The 16012-nt window shown below is 37.4% G+C and overlaps 2 protein-coding genes across 21 annotated transcripts in view; one reads left to right on the forward strand and one right to left on the reverse strand.

The window, feature by feature from the left end:
• syne2b (spectrin repeat containing, nuclear envelope 2b) overlaps window positions 1-12310 on the forward strand; it is a 121633-nt gene extending 109323 nt beyond the window's left edge. For 18 of the 19 annotated variants that reach the window (XM_077236444.1, XM_077236454.1, XM_077236448.1 and 15 more), the window contains 12 exons: window positions 46-240; window positions 334-631; window positions 1984-2052; window positions 3844-3944; window positions 4046-4169; window positions 4258-4457; window positions 7889-8089; window positions 8940-9068; window positions 9240-9431; window positions 9542-9589; window positions 9884-9933; window positions 11068-12310. In XM_077236444.1, the coding sequence (XP_077092559.1) occupies window positions 46-240; window positions 334-631; window positions 1984-2052; window positions 3844-3944; window positions 4046-4169; window positions 4258-4457; window positions 7889-8089; window positions 8940-9068; window positions 9240-9431; window positions 9542-9589; window positions 9884-9933; window positions 11068-11278 (1818 nt within the window). In that variant the 3' untranslated portion in view covers window positions 11279-12310. The remainder of the gene's footprint in view (window positions 1-45; window positions 241-333; window positions 632-1983; window positions 2053-3843; window positions 3945-4045; window positions 4170-4257; window positions 4458-7888; window positions 8090-8939; window positions 9069-9239; window positions 9432-9541; window positions 9590-9883; window positions 9934-11067) is intronic. The other variant, XM_077236449.1, reaches the window with a different exon arrangement.
• The window catches only part of esr2b (estrogen receptor 2b), a 57402-nt gene continuing 53564 nt past the window's right edge, over window positions 12175-16012 (reverse strand). For both annotated transcript variants that reach the window (XM_077236470.1, XM_077236471.1), the window contains exons 8-10: window positions 15043-15226; window positions 14699-14929; window positions 12175-13838 (exon numbers count right to left, since the gene is read on the reverse strand). In XM_077236470.1, the coding sequence (XP_077092585.1) occupies window positions 13790-13838; window positions 14699-14929; window positions 15043-15226 (464 nt within the window). In that variant the 3' untranslated portion in view covers window positions 12175-13789. The remainder of the gene's footprint in view (window positions 13839-14698; window positions 14930-15042; window positions 15227-16012) is intronic.

Below are 16012 nucleotides of genomic sequence, written 5' to 3' on the forward strand. Positions count from 1 at the left end.
ACTGCAGTCAAAATGCAGAATATTTTGTGCTTTGACTTCCTGCAGGCTTTTCAGCAGGAGATCACTCTAAACACAAACAAGATTGATGCGTTGATTGTGTTTGGAGAGAACCTGATCCAGAAGAGCGCTCCGCTGGACGCTGTACTCATTGAAGATGAACTAGAGGAACTGCACTCCTACTGCCAGGAAGTATTTGGCAGGGTCGCCCGATTCCACTATCGTCTTATCAGCAGACGCCCGGTCAGTTTGAAAAGACTCATCTCAGAAACACTTAACAAATATTCTTTAAGATTGAGTACTGACATGAACCCTTCCATCCCTTTCCTTTCATAGGTGATTGAGGAGGACCAGGAGTTCTCAGACAGAGACACAGATCCGGAGGACTCGACTGATTTCAGTGGGGTGTGGGAGAGGGAAAGGGAGGAAGAGGAGGCTGCTGTGGAATCCGATGTTTCACTGACGGTACGTCAAGCCGTGTCCCACCTGTTACCACCTGCTCTGGAGCGCTCAGGACGTGAGACGCCCGTCAGTGTGGATTCTATTCCGCTGGAGTGGGACCACACCGTTGATGTGGGAGGATCTTCATCTCCAGAGGATGATGAGGAGTTGACATACTACAGTGCCCTATCAGGTAACTCTTTACTGACTGTTAAACTAAGCATATCTAGAGCTGTTATATGCTGCTCTGTTAGTGTTTCTATATCTCAGTTTATTATCTGCTGTACAATTAGAGAATATCTAGATTTCTTTGTCTCTTACATGACACTGTTAGAGTGCATAGATCTTTTTTTTAGTGTGTCTATATCTCTCTCTGTTATGTACCTCTCTGTTAGAGTATATCTAGATCACTATCTGTAATCTGCCGCTGTATTAATGTATATATAGATCTCGCTATCTGTTGCAATGGTAGGTTAATGTAGATCTCACCTTCTCTTTTTTGCAGCTTGTTTCTACTATCCAATGCTTTATTATTGTATAAAGATCTTCCTGTCTGTTTGCTCCCGCTTTGTTATAGTATCTAGATCTCTATATCTATCATACGAGTCATTCTACAATTTTTAATCAATTAATCAATATTTAATCAATATTCAATCAATTACAATAAAGCATATTATAATTTCAAACAAATATTTTGTGGATAATTAAATTAAGAAAATATTTATTTCCTTAAAGGAGCATTGCGTAAGTTCTGCAATTTCTAACCGTTACTGACACCAGTAGCCAGTCTCATGCTCGTTCTCGGTGCGAATGCTCGTATGAGCACGACCACAGCAACCAGAGAGTTGTAAATATGTCTTACCTTTGCAGTAAAAAGAAAGCCAGCTCGGCGTCTGTTTTTATACCCAGCGCTGACCGGTGCTCCCTCCAAGAATCAAATGCCGCTCCGATGTTGACTCTTGTCTTTGCCCGACGCCGGTCACTCTCTATTTTGGCCGCACTAGATAAGGCTTTTTTTTAAAAAAATTTACTTACGAGGAGTTTCCGTGGGTGTCTGGATTGTGCTGGAGGCTGGTCGCTTCTTTCCATCCGCAGAGTCCATTTTTAAACACTTACGTTACTGCTAGCGATTGCCGCTGCTTACTAATGGCTGCCGTACGGATGTAAGCCCAAGTAGACGAGAACGTGCATGACGTTACATTTAACAATGGGTCACTTGTGAACTTTTTTTTTACTATTTGAATAACTAGAACACTGCTTATCATATCCTAGGTTTTATTTTCTATCCACACAGATTTACATAACATCTCTTAAAATTGTTAATGTGACTGTGCTGAGAATAACACATAGATACCTGCATGTATCTACTGTACATCCTTCCCATCAGTTGTCTGCCGCTCTGTTATATCTATATCCTGCTGTCTTTTATATGAAACTCTTTTAGTGTATCTAGATCTCAAGTCTGTAATCTGCTCTATTAGACTCAGATAATTCAGTCTGTTACAGTGTCTCTAGATCTGTCTGTCTGCCACTCTTCTGTTGCAGATGTAGAGGTCACTGAGAGCTCTCAGTCATTTGTTAAAGCTACATCTAAAGCTCTGAAAGCTGCGTCCGGTAGGCATCAGCCTGCTGCATGCTGTCAGCACTCTCGCTGCATAGTACATATGTGTTTTAGCGTACATAACAATAACTGCATCCTACATACTTCCTTCATTTGTCTTTAGTAAATATGATAGACATTATGTTTTGTGCTCACTGCTTTCTCACTCAAGCAGCTTCCCATGTCATGCTCTTAAAGTCCACTGATGTATGTTTTAATGTTTGACAAGAACCTTCAACTGCATGGGTTGCAGTAATTTTCACAGATGTTTTTCCATAATGCACATCAATTTTGCTACCAAGGAACCCTTTTCACATTTCCAGGGTTCTCAGAAGCCGAAGTTGTCATTATCCACCTTTGCAAATTTTATGCACCTATATGCCTATGCAAATTTTGAGATATTGCATAGAAAAAAATGCTGTATGGAAATGCCAAGATGCACATAAATTCTAAAAAGGTGCATAAAAAAACATATTGAGGCGGATCCCCCCAGATAAGAAAACTACGATGCGTATGAACTACGATGGAAACCCATTTAACCAAATAAATCACAAGTGGTGTGTTCACTGCAGAGCTAAATGACATCCAGCTCCTCCTCTATAGATTTCATGGGTGAAGCTCGACATAGTTCCAATTCTGTTGACTTAATGGGCGGAGCTTAAACTAATTTAGTTTTAGGGGTTAGGGAGTGGCTGAACCTTCAAGCTCCACAATTATATCCTGAGACGGGGAGCTGGACATCAAGCTCCACCCATTGGCTCTGCACTAAGCAGCCTTTCAATAAATCCCTTGATGCGTAACAAAAACTCATGTGAATTGCTGAAATGCCTGAGCCAAAAAGTGTGTTCGACTTGAAGCGGCGGTGCGCAGACTGATCGGTGTGTGACATCAAAGTACCGCGAGAGCAGAGGCCCCATTATGCTTTCGATTCACTCTCGCGGTAATTTGATGTCATACACTGATCGGTCTGCGCAGCGCCGCTACAAGTCGAACGCTCCTATAGTCTGTCATCAAAATGGCTGGGTATAATTACCTCCCAGAACTGCCTCACACGATTGCGATCCTAAACACCAGGCATCCACCTCCAAACACAGGATAACTAGCATTTATTGCGTTTCGTCTGCATGCTCTCAAGTAATTTATGATGTACGAAAAAAGATCCTCAGTGGCTTCCCTCATTGTAGCAACTTCCATTTTTATTACAGATATTTTGTGACAATTTCCCAGAAAGTGATGATTTTGTTCTCTTGAAAAGTTGGGATGGAAACTGCTTTATTCGCAAATGTTTTATGCAATATCCCAATTTCGTGCATAAGTTAAATTAGAAAATGTGGATGGAAAGATTGTTATAGCTGGGTAAACTTCTATAGTAGTGAGCGGAAACTACAACATATATTTTTGTTTTCATTTGCTCCAATCCACAATAGTGTTTCAATGACTTTCCAAAAGAGGAAGAAAAAAAATATTAAGAGATTATGTTGGTCAGAAGAGAGAAAGATGTCAAATTTGCCATCAATTAACCGGTTAACCATTAACCAGTTTTCTGTAATTGAATACCAAGTTAAGAAAAAAACGAAGTAAAGTGTTGTAAATGTACTTTAGATTTTTTTTTTAATGAAAATCTGAAAACATTAGCTCAATTTACAATCTTAATAACTTGGGAACCTCATAATCACAGTCTGTGAAAAGGGTCCATTGCATCTTTTTTAAATTTACTTTTACAGCATGCTCTGAGTGTTGACTTCCTCCATGCTTGTTACAAGTGATCTTAGGAGTTCAAATATCTGTCTCTGCCTCTCGCTCAGGGGGAAGATCAGTGGTGGAGACGTGGCACTCTCCTGATGCACCAGGCAGGACACAAGTGAACAGAGAGATCACCAGCACACAGTACCACCCACAGGCCTATGTGAGGACCCACACATACTTATCCAATTGGGCTACAAGCACATTAAGATTGGCTTGCACATAAATACATAAAAAATAAATGTATTTCCTCACTCTCTCCAGGATAAACTCATGTCTGAGTGTGCTGGTAGTATAGACAGTATAAAGCGAGTGAAACTGATTCTGAACGAGGAAGAACAACCTGAGGATCAGGGACTGACTGTCCTCTCTGCAACAGATAAGACAGGTAATGCTGTTTGTATTATGTACACACACTTTTACAGGCATGTTCATTCAAATATATTTGACCTTTGCCCTCTGATCTGTGGCTTCAGGTGTGATCGAGCGATGGGAGCTCCTGCAGGTGCAGTCGTGCAGCGTGCCACAGGATCTTCAGCAGTGGCACAGACTGAACTCTGATCTCAGCGATGTCATGGCATGGCTGAACGCTGTGATGCCTGAGCTACAGGAACTTCAAACTCTAGAGCCAAAAATCACCATCAGAGACATGGAGAGCAATATCCACAAACTAAAGGTACTGAGAGAGACATTTAGAGAGTGATAGAATCGAATGCAAAAACTGAAAGTTAATAAACCAATAAGCCACTTGTAGCTGTGCATTGCAAGTGGACCTTCCTTAGAGGTATAGTTCACTTAAAGGGGAATTCGGCAACTATTTCAACTTAATAAAACCGTTTAGAATAGGGTTGGGCGGTATTACGGTAATATCGTATACCGCGGGATCTTAAAATAGCAACGATATCAGTTTCAATACCGTCATTACCGGCACTTATATATAATATATAAATATAATTTTGCATTTTGCCCCGAGTTCATTAAATAAGCGCATTAGTTTATATTTGTTAAAATATTCTAATGTTTTTTTTTTTTTTACATTGATAATGAAAACTGTACAACACGAGTAAGATGGGATGCATCGGGAGTCAGACATTGACCACTTAATTAAGTTTCATTTTGTAAAAGGCCTTTCTTTAAAGTGAATTTCGTTTTGTATAAATTGTATCTTAATTTTAATATTTTTTTTATCAACCAATTGCCTGGATTTAATAAATAAGAATCAAATAAAGCAGACAACATAATCATGACATGATCGTGCGCTGGCGCGCCGCGGTCACTTGCATTGAAATCTCATCATAAATTAACCGAAACTCAGTGTATGCCTCACAGACATGACAGATAGGCCTGTATCTAAATAGAGCTTGAAATTTCATTAAACGAAACAATTCAAAACGAAAAGAAATAGGCCACTTGCTGATTATTTAATCCATGATGTGCATTTCTCTCTATGCGCGTTCATACGGAAATGCATTTCTCTCTATCGTTCACTATGGAGATGGCGATTCGTCAATTTCTTTAAACGAAACAATTCAAAAGGAAAAGAAATATAGGCAGCATACTCTCTGATTAATCCATGATGTGCATTTCTCTCTATAGGCGCGTTCACTACGGAGATATCAATAGTCAATTTCTTTAAACGAAACAATTCAAAACGAAAAGAAAAAGGCTAGCCTATGCCTTCTGATTATGTAATCCATGATTTGCATTTCTCTATATATATGCGCGTTCACTAGGAGATAGCGATCGTTGCAGCAGACACTGACAGAAAAGTTGTATTAATAAAAATCAATGGACGCGTGTCACCGGATTTACAAATGCACTTCTTGCTTGTTAATTTAAATTAATTAATAAAATGAATACTTTAATTGTCATAATTAAAATAATTAAATATTATTAAATGTCCCATTTTTGCTCATTTATAAATAGTATTTATATCTACCACCTAGGGCTGGGTATTGACACAAATTTCACAATTCGATTCGATTTCGATTCACAAGTTTGCAATTCCATTCGATTTCGATTACGATTCGATTCAATATTGATTCGATTCAATATTGATTATTTTGGATATCAGGTACAATACATGGCAAATTTTCTCAAGCAAAACAAATCTCTTAACTAATGCTGTAAACTATGGGAGTCAGTTGTATCATTAAAATTGTTTCATTAGCCTACTATAGCCTAATATTAAAGGTAAAGATTTACTGATTTGTATACAAACAATTTCACTTTTATTTATTTTTCTAATAATAAAGTTATATGAAATATAAATATTTAAATGGTGGCTGTCATAAAAACTTGCCAGATTTATTCAAACATGCATTAAATATTGAAAAACATAAAATAATTATAAAATAACATAAAATGCATATGTAATATGGTGCATATATTTAGCAAAATGCTCCTCTCTAGAGTTAATTTTTCTAGCTGACTAACGAGTTCATGGTCACTGGATATGGTTTTTCTGAGGTAAATGTGACGTTACATGACATTGTTTACAAGCTGTTTCACTGACGTCTTTCCTCGGTTGAAACACTGATTGAGCCATTCCATGTGACAACAAGGATTTCGATAAGTTATACTCTATCTTTTAACACACTTTTAGATGCTCATTCATGTTTATTTTGCGCTGTAACTGGTATTATTAAGGCGGAAGAGAAGATCATGTGCGCTCTGCGCTGCTGCTTCTCTTGAGCTGCGCCAGAGTGATCTTACGCCACAGCGCCAAAACGGTATTTATGTTTTTGAATTTCGTAAGAAAATGGACGTAATTTGAAATCTGAGACTTTGTTTCATATCAATAGTAACAAAGCACAAAGATTATTGCGTTTATTGGATGGGATGCGCGCTACAATGTTCCATTCATTCATCAACTGAAAACAGGATGACTAATCGATTCTTGGGATTTAAGAATCGATATCGGTTCGTAAAAATGAGAATCGATTAAAATCGAGAAATCGATATTTTTTACCCAGCCCTACTACCACCCCCTCAGCACCTGGGTTAAAAAATTATTTGGTGCCACCATATTATAACGGCCCACGTATTAAAAATAGTCGAGTCTAAATAGGGCTCCGGCTCATAATTACATTTAATGGCGTCAGCCGGGATCAGACACAACGTGCACAGGTTGGCCTGGAATTTTTTTTTTTTTTTTTTTTTGCCCGATCTGGTATTCAGTTTCTGGCGGTGTAGGCACAAGCCAACAGTTTGGTGACGCTGTCTGAGCCTTATGTCATAATTTTTAATTAGTCACGGTAATACCTATACCCCGGTAAAATAGGGAGGAGGTTTGACGGTATCAAAATTTGGATACCGCCCAAGCCTAGTTTAGAAATCATTTGGATGGTTTAATAACCTGTTCTGGTGAGAATGGTGATTTTCCCTTGCTCCCCCCAGAGTTCCCAGGCGGAAAACCAACCTTGCACATGAGGATTAATGTCCCGGTAAATTGGAAATAGGAAGTCTCGTGAGAAGCGAGAACGAGCGAGAAACACAAACTGCTTTTTGGCAATTCGACATAAACACACACGCCGCCCTCAATGTGTATGATGTATTACCCACCTCGGTAGACATAGCTCCACACGATAAAGTTTGCCGGTTCCGATAATAACAAATGCACATGAGCAGCGATAGAAAAGGGGAGGAGGAGGAGGTTTTTTTTACTACATTGTTGTGAAATATACGCCCCACAGCTGTAGGGGGAGCTCGTTGAGAGAACTTGCGACAACAAAAGTGAAAATCAGCGAAGAAATAGCGAGTTGCCGAGTTCCCCTTTCTTTTCATATTTTTTTCATTATATACACTACAGTTTTAAAGTTTGGAGTCAGTTGTTTTGTTTTTTATTAAGAAAATGTATTTAATTTTTTTATTATAATTTATTATATTTTATTTGAAAATTCAGCTTTGCCATCACAGGAATAAATTACAATTTGTAATATATTTGTAAAAAAATATTTGTAAATATTTTTTCACAATATTACTGTTTTAATAAATATAAAATGCATGAGAGACTTCTTTCAAAACCATAAAAAAATCTTTAAGACCCTAAACTTTTAAAAGGCAGTATATGTTAATAAGAAAAGTTAATTTCATTTTTTTCATTAGGACATGCAGAGGACTTTTAACGGCTACAAATCGGTGATGATTGGTGTCAATCTCAGTGGGCGGGGCTTCCAGCACGGAGACAGCACTGAACTACGAGAACTGCGTGAGAATCTGCAGTTAGCCAATCAGAAATGGGCACAGGCCTGTGCGGCCCTGGACAGCTGGGAGCACCGACTGCATCAAGCACTCATGGAGTGTCAGGTGAGGAAAACCACCAGGATGTGCTTTAAAAGTCTCGCTGATGCATGGTTTGACAGACAGAGTTGAGACAATACAGCAATGTACCTTGAATGTTTTGCAACTGCAACAACTGCATGTTGCATTTGGTTAGAACGTTTCTGTGCACTATCACACATTTGCACTTGTTACATGTGGTAGTGAAGATTTTATCTCTGGATACAAAACCACAGCTTGGATGTTTTTTAAAGGTTGCAGAAATGCTAAACATGGATTGTTCTCGAAACCACAGCATAGGCATACTGGGGACTGGGAGTCGTATCAAGATCATAACTTCTCTTGAACTGTCATTTCTATAAAAAAGAAAAACTTTTCAGTCAGTTTTGAGATTTTCGTCAGATTTACACCTGTGTTATTGTAGTTTTTATAAGTATTATAGCTTTTATATTTTTATTTTTGTCATTGTATTATTTTTTTTGTTGCAATTTACATTTTAATTTATTTTTATTTCAGTTTTAGTTTTATTTATTTCCAGTTAATAAGTTTAGTGCTTTGATTGACTTTTTTTCAGTTTATTGCCAAGGCAACATTTTATATTTTTGTTTAGTTCATTTTTATATTTTATTATATTTTATTTAGCTTTATTTAAATGAATAGAAATGTTTTAATTGTTTTAGTTAATAATAACCCTGATTTACTGTGCAAGACGTTATTCTCAGGACTTATTTAAAAATTGTGAGCCATTTCTTCCTGTAACTTCCTGTAAATGCCCTGGTATAGTGTTGTAGTAAACTGAGCACACAGGCACTTTATGTAATGAAGACCTGTGAGAAACACAGACTCATCTGCATATTCCGCTGGGTTTTTTCCCCAGGAGTTTCATGAGACCCTTCACTCTCTGCTGCTGTGGTTAGCTAAAGCAGAAAGCCAGCGCTACATGGTCAACATCCATGACACAAACACAGACCTCAACATCTTGCAAGAGCACCGAGACGCACTCAAGGTAGAGTACTGTGTGTGTTCGCAGACAGAATCTGCTATTCTTATAAAATTTCTGAAAATCTCCCCACAAAACATAATAAACCTGATGAAAACATGATTAATTGCGGGATTCAATTTCTTGATTCATATCTTCATATAATAGCAATAACTATAAGTTGTTGTCTGTGCACAGGCTGTTCAGCAAGACTTGCAGTCTCGGGAGAGAGACGTGAACTCCCTGCAGGAGATCTCCTCACAGATCCTACTACAGGACCAGCGAGAAGACACTCTGGAGGCCAAAGAGAAGGTTCACGTCATCAGCAACAAGTTACGGCTGCTGATCAGACAGATCGCTCACGACCTGCACACACTGCAGAGCAGACTGGTATGTTTCACACACAGCGTTCTCTGCAGGCTCTGTTTCAGTCTCACACACACACACACACACACACACACACACACACTGATGTTTTGATCCCCGCTGTTCTGTTGCAGGACTCGTCGGGTCCAAATGTGGGCAGGACAACATCAACACAACACCAGGTATAGAAACACTCTCCTTTCCTATGTCAGTTTTTCTCCAATATCGTGCGGCCCTAGTCTGAAGTGATCTTGTACAATGAGCTCAGTCTCAAAAGATGAAGGAAAGGTTGAATCCTCACAAGCTCTTTATATAACAATAATGTTGATAAATTGTAAAAAATGTAGTAGGTAATGATTGCAGCCGTAGGTCATGAGAATCTATTTCGCCTTCTAACTTTGGTTTTAACTCTGGCAGTAAATCTCTGAAAAGTGTGATTTTATGAGAACTCGTTTTTCTTCTCTCTCTCTCTCTAGGATGTCCCAGAGGTTCAGGATGTTACACGGGGATCTCCCGCGAGTGTCAGGTACACACTTATAGTACTTCTATGCATCTGCGTTTGTCGTGTGCTTTTTGTGACCTTGCCGAACTTCTAGTGCTCTCTTCTCACTTTCACCTCTCAACATAATAATAATACATTTTAGTTGTAATAACTTTCTCAAACTCAGAGCACTACAACATGTACAGAACAAAAACACATATCTAGAAATACACAGTAATAAATTATACATTAAACGCTATGTCGTAAGTTTCTTAAAACAATCCACAAAAGCAGCATTCATAATAGATGCAGGTAAAGAGTTTCATAACTGTGCCCTCCCCCCAACATGTACTCTTTGTGTTGACCCTCACAGCCCTAAAGTTATAACTCACATTTCAACGTTGTTTTAGGAGTAGGTGACAAATAACATTAACAGTTATGAATGTTCTTAAAGCAGTATCTACATTTTAGGTTACAATTTATATACATTACCCTTCAAAAGTTTGTGGTCGGTAAGATTTTTTCTTAAAAACATTTTATAGAAATTTACACTTTTATTTAACAAGAACATGTTATATCAATCACAAGTGACAGTAAAGACATTTATAATGTTACAAAAGATTTCAATTTCGTAAATGTTTTTTTTAACTATCTATCAAGAATGTACGGACCCCTATGTATACGCTAACTTAGGATTTTTGAAAAGTCTTTTATGACTTTCTCACCAAAGCTGCATTTATTTAAACAAAATTACAGTACTATTAAATGATTACAATTATTATTACAAGTATTAATTATTATAATTACGATTTAAAATAACTGTTTCCTATATATATATATATAAATAAAAATGTATTCTGATGACAAAGCTGAATTTTTAGCATCATTACTCCAGTCTTCAGTGTCACATGATCCTTCAGAAATCATTCTAATATGCTGATTTGCTGCTCAAGAAACATTTCTTTTTACTGCGTAATATTTTTGAATATGTTCAATATTCAAGTTTGAATATGATGAATTTGTTTTTCAGGATTCTTGATGAATTGGAAATAAATAAATGTCCATTCCTGCTAAATTTGTAACAATGTAAAAGTCTTTACTTTACTAAATCTATTGCTAACCCCAGACTTCTGGGTGGTGGTGTAAAAATGTTTAACTGTGTAACTGTCCACTGTTTAGGGCCGATAAGGCTGATTGGTCCCCGGCGAGGCCGTTCCTGTTTCGTGTCCTGCGAGCAGCTTTCCCCCTCCACATCCTCTTCCTGCTGCTGCTGGTTGTGGCGTGTCTGGTGCCTCTCTCAGAGGACGACTACAGCTGCACTCTCTCCAACAACTTTGCCCGATCCTTTTACCCCATGCTCCTCTACACCAACGGACCCCCGCCCACATGAGCCCTTCACTAACACACGGCATCAGTTGGGATGTTGTCCACGCTTCCCGGGTTAACTCTCCTGTTGCAGAACCTGTAGCTCTGGAGTTTTGGGTTTCAATGGTCAATCAATTCTAGTTCCTAAATCTGTTGCTCAAGGAGAGGGATTTTTCTGAAGCAATCCGAAACCTGTATTCTTGGAGAACACTTTGACGGCAAGGGTCCCTCATTGAAGGTGCACTCTAAATGTTTTCAAACTGTATAGTATGTAGCAGCACACATTAAAATGCTCCTTCACACAAATGTATTTATTTTTTAAATGTAAATGAGAGATAATTGAACCTATTGTTCACTCATAGATGGCCTGTATTTTTGAACTAGAATCCCTGTGTATATGCGAAATGAAGAATATATTTTATTTGTAGCTGTTTTAACTGCCATTTCTTTGCTTAAAGAGGCATCAGGGTGTGTGCAAATGTAATAGTCTTTTAATTTATTCAGTCTAACATTTGGTGGCTTGTTGTTTTCAATTGTGCATGTGTGAATAATACAAAACTGTTGAAATTATAATTGGTAAATTCTCATTGGAGATCTAAATTATATCTATGTTCATAGGTAGAATTTCTCTGGCAGGAGACACTGGTGTCCAGATAGTCTTATTTTTGCTAAAATGTCCCATAGAAAAACATTTCATATGTATCCACTTGATTGCATGTGGCTTTTATGTTTATTTACCCTCATAGTTGAATGTCAGTTGTGATATGGTGAAAAGGCCATTAGTCAATCTTTTGCTTGTATTAACTGCCAAAGTCTCAGATGTTTGCTGATTAAATGCTGTTCATTTGATGTTTTTAATTTTGTTATAGTGGATTACATTGAGTCAACTGAAATAGACTATGAGAAACAAACAACTATGTATCACAGAGAAACAGTTACTTTATTATGAATGTATTTTGGTGTCAAACACTGGTTGACGGCATATAAAGTTAGATGTGATTTTGGTGCTTTTGAGTTTGAAGTCAATTTTACTACAAATAAACCAAGTACAAATATGCGCAAGTGTTCACTTAATTTTTATTTTGCAGCTGTATAGTTTTGGAATTAAAACTGAATTTAATTTTGCTACCTTTAGAAACCTAGTGTTGTGTTATCAAGTATATTTCTTCCTGTTTAAAGCTGAAGTGTTTAATTTTATGTTAAAATACCTTCTGCTACCTCAGTTTAACTAGAAAACTATAAGCTGTTTATGTTAACGTCCCAAAAACTGTAAACAGTGGAGCTATTAACTCTTTCCCTGCCAGCGGTAAAAAAATTCACAATTTTCACCAATGTCATGGTCCCCAGCATATTTTGTTGTTTGAATATCTGACCATGCAAATGACTGTTTCTGCTCCTGAGATACTCTACGTTTTCAGAAGATGCATAATAACGTCCACGGAAAATTCCGTCAAAGGTAGGGAAAGAGTTAAAACACTGTTTGAGCATCTCTACCTGATCAGTACAGTTACATTGGCTCACCAATGGCATGAGTTTGAGACTGTGTTTGTCCAACCAATGGCAGATGAGGGAGTGTTTGGAAAAAACTGTTAGAAAATTACTTTTTGCAATAATACTTGGTGACATGCAGAAATTATACACTCCAGCTTTAACGCAACTGCATTTTCTCAGGAAAATGTAGGTGCAGGTTGTGATTACACAAGTCATTTTTTTCTGGATGCATCATTAACACTTGTAGCACCAGGAAATCACAAAAGTCATTACAAAGATTTTTCCAGAATGATACACCTGTTCGTGTGTGTAATCCGGGCTTTAAGAGTACAGCTGCAAACGTTTTTTATAAGTGTCACATTTACTGTCAATGACAAGTACTTTATAAACCACGGAAAGCACCACAGGACAGCAAATAACCACTTATGCAGACACAGAGTACAAAATGCATAAACTATTAAAAGTGTGTGTACCATTTCCTTTAGCTTGGCCAGTCTTCAGAGAAACAGTCGTGTTGAGTCAGAGGCTCTCAGAGATCTTGGATGACAAACAAAATGTTGAAATGTGCAGTGTGTAATTTCTGCAGCCTGTTTAAATGGTTCAGAAGGAGACAACATTACACTGGCTCAACCAATGGCATGAGTTTGGGGTGGGGCTACCTGGTTGCTGAGCAATGGCAGAAAGGGGGAGTGTTTCAATCTAGTTAAAAAAAAAAAAAGAGTTTTCTTGCTATTTGTGGCACAGAAATAACACATTTCACAGAACCAGATACAGCCTTAAAAAGATTTCATTTGTGATTTCTTGAACAAGATTGAGATTGGTTTGGATGAGATGAATCTCTCTTCAGGTTCACATTATGGCATAAAAGGAAACAATATAGTTTGAACTGTATTGTGTTGAAGTAGGACTAAACGCCATATGAAAGCCCTGTTTGGTTCAGGTTGTCATTGATCACCTTGAGTTCTTATTCCCAGGTGTGGTTTGAATCCCGGCTTGAAAAAAGTATGGACGGTCCAAATTCAATTACCATTCAGAAGAAAGATTGTCAGTCTGTGTCCAGGTCCAATGTCCTAAAGTGCAATGTCTCTTCAGCGCTAGAGAGACGGACACAAAATCGGTGTTACCTTGTTAGAGGTTTAGCACAAGTTACACTCTATTTACATTTGTAAACCAAACAAAAAAAATGGTGTGCTTGGAAGTGGAAGTTTGGGGTCTTTAAGAATTTTTTTATTCCTAAAATGTATTCCTGTGATGGCAAAGCTGAATTTTCATCATCATTACTCCAAACTTCAGTGCCACATGATCCTTCAGAAATCATTCTAATATCCTGATTTGCTGCTCAAGAAACATTTCGGTAACACTTTAAGGTCCAATTCTCACTATTAATTAGTTGATTATTAGCATGCATATTACTAGAATATTGGCTGTTTACCCAAAACCTAAACTTAACAACTAGCTTACTAACTATTAATAAGCAGTAAAGTCATATTTAATAGTGAAATTTGAACCCTAATCTAAAGTGTGACCATTTCTTATTATTATCAGTGTTGAAAACAGTTGTGCTGCTAAATATTTGTGTGGAAAACATGATTATATTTCAGAATTATTTTATGAACAGAAGATTCAAATAAAAAACATTTTTTTAATAGATCTTTTTTTTAAATTGTGATATACTTTATCAATTTAATGCATCCTTGCTGAATGAAAGTATTAATTTATTTCATAAAAAATAAATCTTTTACTTTTGAAAGGGAGTATATACAGTATTTAAGCAGTTACATGAACTTAATCTATAAAACTGTGTTATTCGAGCTGTAAAGAATTATCCTTTTACTTAAGTACTACTGGTTTTAGGTGAATTAAGCACTGATGTTCTCTGGATGGACTCTTCACAAATTATGATTTCTGCATTACCAAAAAAGACATAATTCAACATGTGCATATATCCACTCACTGTGGACTGTGCCGGGTCTCCTGGTCGCTCTCTCTCGGTGCAGGCTGCGGTCTGGATGTGTGGAGGATCTCTGGGGTCTGCTGTGTGTCCGGCCGGAGAGAGGTTTCTGCCTGTGTCGCCAGCATCCGGCTGCTCTGGGACGTGTTGGCGTCCAGCATCTCCAGCAGAAGATCGTACAGCAGCACCACGTTTTTTCTCTTCATGCTCGACAGATGCTCGATTCCTTTGTTGCTATATTGACGACAAGAGAAGAGAACAGTTGACCACTATCTGCATGATCAAGAAGTGCAATGTGACGGATGAGAGGGAAGTTTCTGTGAGATCACGACAGCATGCAGTGGTACCTGAGGTGTCGAATATGCGAGAGGAGCATCAGCAGATTGGCGAGCCGGATGGACTGCTGCTGAGAGGAAAGGCCCGTTCTGGAGATGCTCCAAACCAGAGCGTCAGTCACAGAGTCCAGCAGCCTCAGAACCTTCCCACGACTCTCCACGCCTTCAGCAGTCTGTGACAAGCTTGAACAGTTATCTGTTCATTAGCACAAAACAGGATGAGATCTGATGCAGGTAAAGAGAATAGTACATTTTGTGGTAATATTTAGAACAATCGTTTTCTTTTTTTTATGGAACAGTTGATTGTTACTATAGACAAAATAAATACGTAATGTATTTTATGTTCTTAATTATATATTTGATGCATCAGCCTTTTGTACGCTAAAAATGAATTGTTGGTTTGACTTGAAGTTAATAGCCTGGATGCCTTAATATTTTGAGTTCCTGTTGATTAAACCAGTCTCCTTCATTATATTAACTCAATTTCTATCAACTTAAAATATTATGTTATCTGATTCTGAACCACATAAATTATCTGAGTAAAATCTTTATTTATTTTTTTCTATATTATGATATAGTGAAAACCTCAATTTTATACAGAGGCCCAAACTGAGCAAAAATATGCAATTTGTTGCAGTAGTTATAAAGCTGAAAAGAAGAGATGAAATTCTGATTGCATATAAATATCCGTTATCTAAATCTCATTGATTTACATTATAAGCTTTGTATGCAAGTTATCACCCTATATCTCCAAAATATGGCTTGATAAGATGATATTTAAATTAGTTTCATGATCAAAGCTCTATAGTTTTAATTGTGGGGACTAAATGTATAATTCAATGCAATCATGTTCCAACTTATTTGATACATCATTTTAAATCATGTTAAAATGTATGCATGGATAATCATGTAGACCTAAGTTGCTTCAGTCCAGTAAATTTTTATATCGTTAGTAATTTTTCAATAGGAATGAAATATTTTC

Source organism: Siphateles boraxobius, unplaced genomic scaffold (assembly GCF_051911475.1).
Source record: "Siphateles boraxobius isolate OS27281-9 unplaced genomic scaffold, OSU_SipBor_1 20, whole genome shotgun sequence".
Lineage (NCBI taxonomy): Eukaryota > Metazoa > Chordata > Actinopteri > Cypriniformes > Leuciscidae > Siphateles > Siphateles boraxobius.